The sequence below is a fragment of the Canis lupus genome, chromosome 12 (assembly GCF_011100685.1).
Source record: "Canis lupus familiaris isolate Mischka breed German Shepherd chromosome 12, alternate assembly UU_Cfam_GSD_1.0, whole genome shotgun sequence".
NCBI classification, from domain to species: domain Eukaryota; kingdom Metazoa; phylum Chordata; class Mammalia; order Carnivora; family Canidae; genus Canis; species Canis lupus.
Window position 1 is genome coordinate 43528395 of NC_049233.1, and position 12971 is coordinate 43541365.

General features: G+C 38.3%; 1 protein-coding gene across 4 annotated transcripts in view; it reads right to left on the reverse strand.

The window, feature by feature from the left end:
* UBE3D (ubiquitin protein ligase E3D) overlaps window positions 1–12971 on the reverse strand; it is a 209398-nt gene that overhangs the window by 46501 nt on the left and 149926 nt on the right. Inside the window, exon 10 of one of the 4 annotated variants that reach the window (XR_005367965.1) lies at window positions 10652–10750. The exons of 2 other annotated variants lie outside the window; for them this stretch is intronic. Coding sequence is in view for 1 of the 2 variants with exons in the window: in XM_038554625.1 (XP_038410553.1) it covers window positions 10727–10750 (24 nt within the window). In the remaining variant the exon portion in view is untranslated. Of the gene's footprint in view, window positions 1–10021; window positions 10751–12971 lie in introns of those variants that run through there. One more of the 4 variants, XM_038554625.1, reaches the window with a different exon arrangement.

Genomic DNA, 12971 nt, shown 5'->3' on the forward strand with positions numbered 1-12971 from the left:
GCCTTGATTCACACCAATGGACTAACAATGAGATTTAGCGTGGGGGCTCTAAGTCACCTAGCATCAGCTCTGGAGGGGTGAGCCACACAGGCTATGAACCATGTCTTTAGTGACGGAGCCCCAATAAAAACTCTGGCCCACAAGGCTCAGGTTAGCTTCCCTTTTTGGCAATACTCTGTGTATATCACCACACATTATTCTGGGAGAAGTTAGCTCTAGCCATGACTCAACTTGGACAGAGTAAATGAAGCTTCATACATGAAACTTTCCTGGATTCTTTTCCCCTTCTTGGCCCTTGGTATATTTTAATATGTAACCTATTATTGTACTAAGCAATAATCATGGGTATAATGGCTTTCAGTGAGTCCTGTGTGTACTTCTAGCATCAAACCTGAGGGTATCTTGGGGATCCCCAAACTTGAAATTGGTATCAGAAGTAAGTATGGTGTTGGGGACCTCCCAAACTCTGCAATTATTTTCAATGGAAAGCGGTTGCTCTCAGTGGGAAGAAAGTCTCATTACCTAGCTAGTCATATGATTAGAAATGGAAGAGTCTGTAATAATTAGGAAATGCAATGCTATCCTACCCTTAGTCCATATTTACATACAGAACTATTTGCTTGTGTTGAGCAATATGATTGAGCTAATTTTAATCAAAATATCAGAACCACCTTTTATGAATCAGACTTCATCAAACCCTGACTGGATGTTTTTCAACCAAGTAAATGTCATCATTTATGTGTGAATATATGCACATGTAACATACGTATATATATAGCTATATTTGTATAAATTTACCTGAGAAGTTAACACTGGATTAGTAATCAAAAGACATGGGTTTTACTTACAGTTTTGACTTTATTACTTTATAGAAAAGTTAACTTTGGTAAGTCACCTATCTTTTTTGAGTACACTTCTTCATAAACCAAGTGACCAAGGCTGGGGATTCTCACTGGGGTAATTTTGTCTACCAGAAGTCATTTTGGAAATTGTTTGGGTTGTCTGCATCCTGCACAACTGTTGGATGTTTTATCAGACATCTGTTTAGATAAAACATCTGTCTATAATTGAGCCTAGAACCTCTCTTTTATAAATAAAAATAATTTATGTCTCTGCATCATTTTAATGTGCATGGAATTCTCCAGATTTATAACTACTATGTAAATCAAGGGAAGATTACATATTGTCTTGTTTGGCACTTTCCCAGCAATGCTACTTATGTGTTTGAGTCACTGAGACCAGTCACCTGCCTGAGTCTGCGTTGTGCAGTTCTTATACTCAAGCCCCTCACTGTAATCCTAAACTGAGCATTTACATATTGAAATGTAGGTTATTATATCCCTTTCTTTCATTTCTTACCTATATTACAGTCAGTGGATTATATATATATACACATTTATTTTATATATATATATATAGAGAGAGAGAGAATTTCATTTCTTTTTTTTTAAGATTTTATTTATTTATTCATGAAAGACACAGAGAGAGATAGAGAGGCAGAGACACAGGCAGAGGGAGAAGCAGGCTCCATGCAGGGAGCCTGACGTGGGACTCGATCCCGGGTTCCCAGGAGCAGGCCCTGGGCTGAAGGCTGCACTAAACTGCTGAGCCACCCGGGCTGCCCATGGATTTCATTTCTATGTGGGGTTCTGGTCTGCCTGTCAAATTTGCCCTATGCCAAATAGACAATGACTTGGGATCTTCCCTTTTTATGAAAAGTTTTCCAATATTAAGAATATGCCAAGGTAGGGGTGCCTGGGTGGCTCAGTCAGTTAAGCTTCTGCCTTCAGCTCAGGTCATGATCCCAGGGTCCTGAAATCAAGACCTGCATAGGGCTTCCTGCTCTATGGGGAGACTACTACTCCTTCTCCCTCTGCCTGCTGTTCATAAACTCTTTCTTTCTTCATTTCAGTGAATTAGTCTGGTTTGGGTGCTGTGTGGTAAACAACTGTGGGTATATTTCTAAGCCTTCCTGCCCTGTGTAGCTTCATTTATACCTAACCCCTCAAGGTATGGTCTGTTATCAAGGATGATCCCCTGGTTCAGAGAGGAAATAGGGGACACAACAATTTCACTCTCAGAGGTAGCCTCTGCTCAAGACCAGGTGAATATGTTTTTATTTTAGCATCATTCATTTCAGTGAACTTACTAAGTAATAGAATCACACTGATGAGTAAGATGATGCCCACCATCACAGAAGACTTGTAGTCTAACTGGGGAGAAAGTCTTAAGCCCAAAAATCTATGCCATAATTCAGGAAATGGAAGAATCTGAAATGTGAAGTATAAGCAAAATGCTATGGGAGAACTCATATGGGGAGTAACTAATTTGACCTGGGAGAATGAGGGAAGGTTTTATGGGATAAAAAATGGGATATTTTCAGGCAGGAGGCACTCCATTAACAAGGGGTAGAATAGAAGCTAAAAAGGCAGGCCATGGGAGTCTGGTTAGTGATCTCAGAAAGTTAACATCAATAAGGAGTCTTGGACAAGGTAGGGCTGGAAAGGAAGTTTGGAATCCAGTCATGGAGGAAAGCCAGGCTGAGGAGTCTGGACAGAATTCTGCAGGCAGTTCTACAGAAAGCCATGATGTTTTGAGGAGAGTGATAATTACTGGAGCCATGGTTTCTGAAAATTTTCTAGCTGGTGTCTGTAAGATGCATTAGGGGCGAGGAGAAGATAGGAAGAAAGGAACTTGTGTTAGTAAGCAGTTGTACTAGTCCAGGTGAGACTAGCAAGGTGGGAAACAGAGTAGCCCAACTGGAACCAGAGGGTAGAGGGAGAGACTCACAGGGGAGAGGGAATATGGGGAGGTGGATACACCTTGACTCCAAGGGCTCTGGCCAGCCTGCATGAGTTCCCAGCGATGATGCTGTAGCCCTGATACTGCCAACCACCAGGGGAGGGTTGCCCAGGAAGATGGAGGTGATAATGAGCTTTGTCTTTAGACCAGTTGGATTTGAAAAGTAGACACTATATTCACGTGGAGATCTCCAGCAAACTACCAGAAAAAGAGACTGAGTGCTCTATAATTTCCAGATTATCCAACACTTCTCTACTGCCCTTTCCTCCTCTGAAAAAAGCCCTATTCTCTGCTAAAGTTGAAAGGTTACAGATAACATTGTAGTTAGAAGCTTATGCTCTGACCCAACTGACTTAGACTCAAATGCTAGCTTTGCCACTTTAGCGGTATGAGCTTGGCTAAGATCTCTAAGCCCTCAGTTTCCTCATCTATAAGATGGTGATAATAAAAGTATCCTTTGCAGAATGTTGCTTTGACGACTGAGATAGTATCTAGCATATTTTAAGTACCTAAAAATGTTACCTGCTACTAAACCTGATAACGTACCATTTCCAAACATACCTGAACTTTCCTACCTCCAGTCATTTGCTCCTGCTGCTGATCACAGCTTAGAATGCTCTCCTACCCTGACCCCAACCCACCCACCAATGGAATTCATCCCTGCTATTCACCTACTCCCTACTCAAGATCCTGAAATCCAACTTGCTCTGAGAGTCAAGAATCACTGAGTTGGAATTTGGGATTATCCATAAGATTGGAAAAGTTTGCACATTCATTGTTTTGATTACACAAAGTCTTGGCTGGCTCGGAAGGGAAAATCCAGAATTTATTCTATTATAGAAAATACTCTGATTCTGTGAGGTTTCCTAATATGTTTTAATAGAGGGGTTCATGTAGCAAATCATGTGCCAAAATACAGACTTTATTGAGTATGAAAAGCAGAAAAATGAGAATTTGGGAAACCCAAACAAATTTGGACACATATCCCCCCCTTTTTTTTTTTGCATGGACAGTTGAGCACTTTTTCCTTAGCCCTTCTATTTTGGATTCCTTTTTGGCAGTATTTTCCCAGGTGAAAAGTGCTACCAGTCAGTTCTTTCCTGCTACCTTCCACCCACGCTTTGTTTTGGCAAATGTAACTTGCCTGAGAGCTACAGAAATGCTACCCTGCACAGCCCTGATGCCAAATTGGAAGAAACATTGTTCTCTGTGAAATTAAGATAAGAGTTCAGAAGGGCCAATCTGCTTCAAAGTATGATTTTAACAATTTTTTTTTAAGTTAACTGAAACAGTAGCTCAATGTCATTCTTTGGGTTTCTACTTATTACAGTATCTTTCTTTTGTTTTAGAACAGTTCCTATAGCAATATGATGAAAATAACCTTTATTTTTTTGTTCAGCTGCAAAGACAGAACTATAAATTATTCCCTACCCTAGTTTCCTTTCAGCACATACAAAAGCCAGTGCTTGCTCTGCCCCAATAAATCAAAGCTTCAAAAAGGGCAAGGCAGCTAATCAGAGAACGCAGCTTCCACTAACTAGACAATGAAATCCTGTGTCTGTCATCTTTGGAATTAAGAAGAGATAAAGTGCCACTTTACACAAAGTTTCCAAACCAGGTCAGGAAGGAGTCAAGACACAGAATGGATTTGTAAACTTGGTCATTACATTCATCTAAGACCATATAATCCAATAAAGATTGAATTTCCATCTACATTTTACAGCCCTGGATAAATGTCTTCAATGCATTTCCAATAGGACCAAAGACTTGATTTTACTTTTGAAAAATATATTTTCAAAAAATAAATAAATATTTTTGAGCTGGAACTGATAAGGAAAACGTTTCTGAGAAAAAAAAATATTGGAAATAAACCTTAAAGGATGTAGGACCTTTTATTTATTTATTTATTTATTTATTTATTTATTTATTTATTTATTTAGATGTAGGACCTTTTAATGGTCACAAAGATGCATAAACATTTTGTAAGAATGGATTGGCTCAAATCAATTCTGCCCTATAGATCCAGTTCATTAGTTTTCAAATATTCATGTCTCCAATAGAGGTATTAATGAAGCCAACATTTATTGACTATATTTAAATTAGGCATCACTGCTAAGCATGAGATTAAGAAGATGAATACAGCATTGGGCCTGCCCTCAAGGAGCTCTCACTCTTTGAAAAACTCTTCTGTTACTTCATTTTATTACACAAAATAAAACATGTGCATCATTATAAATTAATTCTGAGGTTCATCTGGGAAGTCTACATGAAAACTTTGCTTCACAGAAATTTTCTCTGTGAAATGAAATCAAATGAGCAAAAATACAAAGAAGACAGCTTTTTAAGGGCCGAGTGTAGTTACAGTTACATAAATTCACCATAACCATAGTCACAAACTCAGTAATTCTATAAAACTGCTTGAAAACAAAAAAGAAAAAAATGGTTAACATTTATGTTACAGCACTTTCTTAAGGGCAGAACAGTAAAAAATATAAATGTGTTTGGAACCCAAACAGTGCTAATATGTAGGATTTCTGACCTGAGTGTGTTTATATGAGGGACCAAGAGAATTACTGGAAGAAACTAATTTTATTTACTTACTTACTCACTTATTTTAAAGATTTGGGACACCTGGGTGGCTCAGTGGTTAAGTGTCTGCCTTCTGCTCAGGTCGTATCCCAGGGTCCTGGGATCAAGTCTTGCTTCAGGTTTCCTGTGGGGAGCCTGCTTCTCCCTCTGCCTATGTCTCTACCTTTCTCTCTGTGTCTTTCATGAATAAATAAAATATTTTTTAAAAATAAAATAAAATTTTACTTATTCATTTGATCTCTCAAATCAAGAGAGAGCACAGGCAGAGGGAATAGCGGAGGAAGAGGGAAAAAGCAGGCTCCCCACTGAATAGGGCTTGATTCCAGGACACTGAGATCATGACTTGCACCAAAGGCAGATGCTTAAGCATGGGCTTGGTTAAAAAAATGGTGTGTTCATGGATAGTACTCAAAGTTTGTCTTTAAGTCCAGCTGCTGGGCTAGGCTAGGCTGGGCTACAGACTTCAAATTTTAAAAAATGAGGGACACCTAGGTGGCTCAACAGTTGACCATCTGCCTTCAGCTCAGGGCGTAATCCTGGAATCCTGGATCAAGTCCCACATTGGGCTCTCTTTGAAGAGCCTGCTTCTCCCTCTGCCTATGTTTCTGACCGTCTCTCTCTGTGTCTCTCATGAATAAATAAATCTTAAAAAAGTTTTTTTTAAATGATAAAGTAATTTTTACTAAAAACTTTATAGACACGGGTGTGGGATAACACTGCTTTGGGATCCACATCAAAGTGCAGCACAAAATGGAGGGAATCTATGTTCTCACAATACACAGCTGAATATTGGCTTATAGAAGTCTCTGAGATGATGGCACTCTTTTACTCCATTGGCATGTCCAGGAAGGTGAGGTGTCACACTTTACACAGGACAGCCCCCATGGGAACACCTTAGCAGTGGAGATCACCAGCATCACATGATGTTTATTGAGAAGAAATAGAAGAATGTGGCAGATGCCTTGAGATTGATGATAGGCAGTATAGGAATGTATGAGCACCACCTGGGACACCTTTGATATAATTTGAGTAGTTTGTGGTGAGTTGCAGGATTTTCTATAGTAAGTGGGGAGAAGAACCAGAGAAATATGGTTTATTCCTGCTCATCTAACCCCATTTGTCTACTTCCCTGAGCTGGAGTGGACTACACACCCTACATAAACATAAGTTACTCAAATGTTAGGTCCTAATTCATTTCAGGAATATGATGAATTATTTTCTAAGAAAAGTACCCACTTATCTGAAATTTAGTAACATATTCAACAACTTCTTTCCATCTGTGGAATTTCTGGTCAAGCATTCACATTTTATACTGTTATGACCATAGCATAATTCTAAACATAAGTGTGTGTGTGGGGGGGGGGAGGACACAAAGAAAATTAAGAATGCAAGGGAATAGGGTTTGTTTGCCATGAAGACTGCCCTATTCTCCTGAGAACCAGTGACATTGAACAACAAAAAAGGATTCCTGGTACTTTTGGAAATTACACAAAAGGTAAATTGAACTTTAGTCCAGAGGACATACCTGTAGGATGTCTGGTCAGAAAGTTCTGGGCTGGATTCCCTTCCTCATTTAAAGGTTTTTTTTTTTTTTTTTTTTTTTTTTTTTTATTTAAAGGTTTTTGCAAAACCTTTTCTGCTCACAAGAGAAGACTCTGAAAAAGAACTTATTTTTCAAGGTTTATGTGAAAATGCTCAAAACGGGTTAGCCTGCACTGTTAAACCTAAACTGATTGCAAATGGAAAAGTATGTATCCTATTGTACTTTTAGTGGCCTTCGAAAATAATTAAAAGCAAAGAAGGAAAAAGCATTGACAAAGTTATTTGGTGAAGACATTCTAGGATAGTTTTTTTTTTTTTTTGAATTGGAAAGCCTCTTGTTTTGCAACAATGGTCTTCCTTTCTTCTTCTCAATCTACCTTGTGCTCTGCTACCAGATTAATTTTTCTAAGGCATCACCTTCATCATGTCATTCTTCTGCTTAAAGCCTCAGAAAATAAATTTCATAGGCAATGGGCAGGGGGAGTGGCAGAGAATAGCAAGTTCATAGAGGAATAACTATAGCTAAAATGTATTGTGTGCTGTGTGCTAAACACTGTTCTAAACACTATACATGCAGTGACCCATGTAATACTCAAAAACTATGAGATAGATGCTAATTTTTTTTAACCTCATTTTAAAGATGAGACTAAGGAACTAGCTCAAGATTATATAGGTGACATTTCAACCCAAATAGTCTTGTGGGATGCTAGGCCTCTCTCACTCTTTACCATTGCATTTCTTTCTTTCTTTTTGAAAATTTTTTTTATTTAGAGAGAGTACATGTATGGGAACGGGGAAAGTGCAGAGAGGGATAGAGAGAATCCCAAGCATATTGTGGTCTGAGTACAGAGCCCAACACAGGGCTTGATCTCATGACCCTGAGATCATGACTTGAACAGAAATCAAGAGTCAGATGCTCAACCAACTGAACCACCCAAGAGCCTCTTAATCACTGCATTTAAATCCTAAAGCTCAGGGCACCTGGGTGGCTCAGTTAAGCATCTGCCTTGGCTCAGGTCATGATCTTAGAGTCCTGGGACTGAGCCCCACATCAGGCTAGGCTCTCTGCTCACTGGGGAGTCTGCTTCTCTCTCTGCTCCTCCTGCAGCTTGTGCTCTTTCTCTCTCAAATAAAGAAAATCTTTAAAAAATAAATTCTAAAGCTCAAGAGGCCCTCAGTGTTGGGCACACACATATACAATATTTCCTGTTCATGTTGTGCTTGATCCCTGAGAAGTTAAGACAGGCATTTAGTGCCTTCCACAATCTAAGAACTCTTTCCTATTTTATCATTCACTGTCACCTCTTAGTTCCTCCCATATGACCAAATATTCTTGCTGTTTTGAATGCTGCTCTTCCTGAGGGTCTCTGTCTTCCTGTCTTCCCGTCTTCCCAAATCTTAACTATCACTTAAAGCCTACAAGGAACCCTGGCCTCATCTGAACAAAAGTATCTTCTTTGTCACATTCATTGAGGAGGACCTCTTTGGACTTCCACAATCACTGGGTTCCATTCTGGTGGTTTCATATCATCACTCATTACTTTGTAGAGTTCTCTTCCCAAATGCTTTTCTTCACCTCCGTTCTCAGTTTTAATCCCATCAAAACCAGGTCTAATGATAGTACACGCTTCAGAAACACTTTATTGATTACGTAAGAAATACAACCACCAAATGTTCCATAGATAGAAACTTTATTTAGAAGACATCCTTGGCTTGATAGAATAAAGCAGAAGAACAAATAAACACAAGTATGGAATTGAGCTCTTCTGAAATTGCCTTGGACAATTATCTTAGGGTTGGAGATATACACAGGAAATGTGTTTTATTGATCAAGTCCTTTTTGTTTCCTCTAGTGATTTCTAACACATACATTTCCAATTTACTGGTGATTTCTTTTTTAAAAGATTTAAAAATACATTTCAACTTATTTTTCTCTTAATATCAACAATAAAATGACTTCTTTCATCTGTGCTTAATAAAAGTAACTTGACTACTTTTTCTTTTCTTCTTGACATCATCATTTCTCAGATATTACTGAATTAAAATGTGGAATTTTATTCAAATGCCGTTGTTACCTTACATACCTCTTAAGAATTCTTTCTTAACATTTGGATTAAGCTTTATGTTCACAAGGACATTTGAGAGGATTTATAGTGCCTTTTGTTGAATTTATTATTCAGGATATTTGGAAGAAAGAGAAGGAGCTATAACTAATTTTTTTTTCAAAAAGTGTAAGTGGATGGTATACTTTCTAAATCCAATATATATTATTATGGGACATAAAACTAATGATGACTATGCTCAAATTAAAAAAAAAACTTTATCATGGAAAAAAACTAACAATGACTAATTTTGATACTGTCACCATCCTTTGAGGAGAAAGTTGTTTAGACAGGCCACTCCAGTATGAAGGTTATTTTGAGCTGAAGGTAACTGAGACCCTACAGGCTCAAAAGAAACTTTTGACCTTCCTGTAATAGCCTAGAAGAATCTAAATGTAGGGGGTCTTTCTCAGACTAAAAGGATTATTAGCAGAGATAAATTTATCTGAGGGACTCATCTGGGTGGTAGGGCAAACATCTAATTAGCTCATGTATGCTCTACTTCTTATCACCCAGTGAATTGCATTCTTCCCTCTGAAGTCCCAGATCTCTACCTCCTTCTCCTTATTTCAGGATGATATAAAGACTTCATTTTGCCTTTCTTTGGAATTTCCATGCCTGTGTGGATTCCTCATACATACGCTATTAAATTTTATTTTCTCCTGTTTGTCTCATGTTAATTTGATTCTTAGTCTAGCTAGAAGGCCTTTGAGGGGACAAGAATTCTTGTTTTTCAATAGTTTCAAATGAAGAGGCCACAACTCTTAAGTCTTGATTCTGGAAGGGAGCACAAGGGTAACCAAGACTGGCACTTGGTATTGTTTAGGTAGGTGCAGGGAGAGTGGTAGGAAATGAAGAGGAGGTACAGGTCAAAGAGATCTGTTCCTGTTCCCAAGCATGAGTTTCCTAAGACTCAGTGAAGAAACAGATTTTGTTATGAGTGTATATATATATATATATATATATATATATATATATATGGTGCTTTGCTTCTACAGTTCCTTTTCTAGTATAAGTCTACAGAAAGCCTCCTGTGGCCTACTCAGGCCTAGAAGGTTCTGGGCAAAGAGTAACGAACCCTATTTTTCTTGAGTTTTGAAAAGGTTCGGCCAGAAATTCCAAATTAAGTTTTAAATGAATTTACCCACTTACAGTGTGCTTGATTTGGGTTTTTTTGGTTGACATATTGAAATTTGTAAGCAGGACAATAATAGAGTGTGTATAAATGAGTTCTGGCAGTACAAATCCTTCTCTTTTTTTCCTCCAAGACATAATAAGATAAAAGGAAAAATTGTTATTGAATCATGAAATGGAGTCATCTTGTCAGCCATTCCCACTCTGACCAGAAAGGCTGTGGAAGGTCACAGGTGAGTCTGGGCAAACCCTGCACTGTTTATTGCACCTTGTGGCCAAAGGACCCTGTCATAAATGTGGGGCCCTGAAAATGGGTTTTTTACTTTATCTGTAGCAGGTTTGAAGACAAGTTGGTTTAGTCTATTCTTGAATGAAAATGGAACCATATTCTTTAAAAAGAATAGTAGTATAGATTGGATGCTTTCTAACCTGTTCTTTTAGGTACGTGTTTATATCATTACTCTTAAAACTAGGGAACTTACCTGTTAAAAGAACTTATTTCCAAGTAACTCTCTCCCACTTTTCCCCCAGATTAAGGAATGATGATGAGCTCTGGTTCAGAAGATACAAGCTTGAAGCATCTCAAGAGGCAAACAAAGAGAAATTGTTATATTAAGTCACACTCTTGAGTATTTAAGAAGATGTAAGACTCTAAGATAAGCAATTAGTGGGAACCATCCCTCTGATGTGTAAGATAAATGTTAATGCTTTTCTAACTACAGACTAAGATATACCAGTCATCCTTACATTCCTGAATTATAATGAAATGTGGGCCCCAATTAATCTTTGTTATACACTAAGAACAAAAACAAATGTTCCAGGGACAATAACTAGACTGGCTTTATCTATCATACAAAACCATTTAACCTTGCTAGCATTTTTTACTACAGAGGCCACTGATCAGGTTTAATTACCGAAGTGGTTAGTGCAAGGTCAATTACGTCCAAGGGCCTGGTTCTGGCCAGATTTTCTGTAATTAATGGAATCAAACAAGCTTTGCTAATATTGGTGTGTCCTTGTTTAGCCAATCTACTTTTGGCAAAATGATTTCAGGTCGTGGATTCTACTCAATCTGTTGGTATTTACTAATGTATCTCCATAGTCACTAAAGACGAGAGTTCAAATATTGTGACCATATATGCACCAAAAGTATACATACACTTAAAGCTCAACCTGTCCAAAATAGCACACTCTGCACACTCTCCCTTTATCCAGTTTTTTTTTCTTGCTGTACTTATTATTTTCAGAATGTCTTTTTTTTTTTTTGTCTGTCCCCCCATGAAAATATAAGCTCCATGAGGGCAGGGACTTTAACTGATCCTATCTGTCGTACCCAGAACTATGCCTGGCATGAAGTAAGCTTTCAATGAATACATATGAAATGAACAAACTTAGAGATTGGTTTGCCAAAATTGGTGGCCAGTAGAAGTTTTCACCAGCATCTATCTATTCTTGTCATACTAGGTAAGAATGAGTTCACAGAACCACTCATTCACGGCAGTTTTCAGATATCAAAATGGATTGGAAATTTGGTGTTTTAATATGGCTCTGGTCCTTGCCAATCTCCTTTTCTTTCTCTTTCCTTTCTTTCTTTCCTTCCTTCTTTCCCTTCTTCCCTCTTTCTTTCTTCCTCCTTCTCTCTTTCTTTCTCTCGACTGTGTTGATTCCATCACTGGTATCCAAGAGGTTCAGTGGAATAATGACTATGTGCCTGTGCTCCAAACCCAGCTCTGCTCCTTACTATGTGTCTAAAATATCCACTTACCCTCTGGCCCTTCACTATCCTCACACATAAATAGGGATTGAAAGAATTCCCTCATAGGATTATTTTGAGAATTAAAAGAGAGATAATACATGAAAGCACAAAAAGCAAGATGTGAGATATGGCTAACATAATCTGCTATTAGTCTTTTGACTCTCATTTGGATTTTCACTATTTCTGGGGTTTTAACTTCTTTTTTACTTTTCCCGTTCCTTTCCTTAACTTCAGTCATTTTTGAATACTACATGGTACTTTTCTTGCCCTGTGTCTTGCCTTATTCCCAATTATTTAACAAAACTTGCTTCATTATATCTATTCTGTTTGATCTTCTTTTACCCAGAGGCCTCTTACTCAGAACTCTCTGACCATCTGTGGTAAAGTGCCCAAGTGGCTCCCTAGTCCTACTTTTACCTGCCATCTGTAAAATGGGAAAATATTGGCACCTGTATCAGAGTCGTGGGGAGAACTCCATGAGGTAATTGGTGTTAAAGACCAACAAGAGTGTCATGCATAGAATTATTCAAATGATGATAGTGAACTATTTTTTTTTTTTTACCCACAATGTCTCTTCCTCTTTTTGCTGACTAACCCTTGCTCGGTTTTTTTTTTCCAACCTCTTAATAGTGTATTAAAATTCTGTGTTACCATCATCTAGGACTGCTACTGACTAGATTCCGGAATTGTACACATAAACTACAGGAGGCTAATGTGGAATTACTTCCGAAGGCCAATATGGAGCTTGTACAGCCTGCCTCAATTGTCTCTAGCCCTCCTTATGTAGTTTAACTAAACCTCTTTAATGTTGGCTGGATACTTCTGTCTCTATCAGAGAGAGATAAGCATTTTTTTTTTTAATTTAGCAAAGAGAAAGGATAACTAGAAGTGCTCCCTTTTCCCTTCTTTCCCCACTCCCTGTGGCCCTAAAGGAGACTCATATGGGTTTACATGTGACCCTCAGGCCTACCCAGTGCATAGACATTAACAGCTCACTCAGGCACTGGCTCAGCTGTGCTGGCCCTCCTTTCCCAATGGTAGGAGAG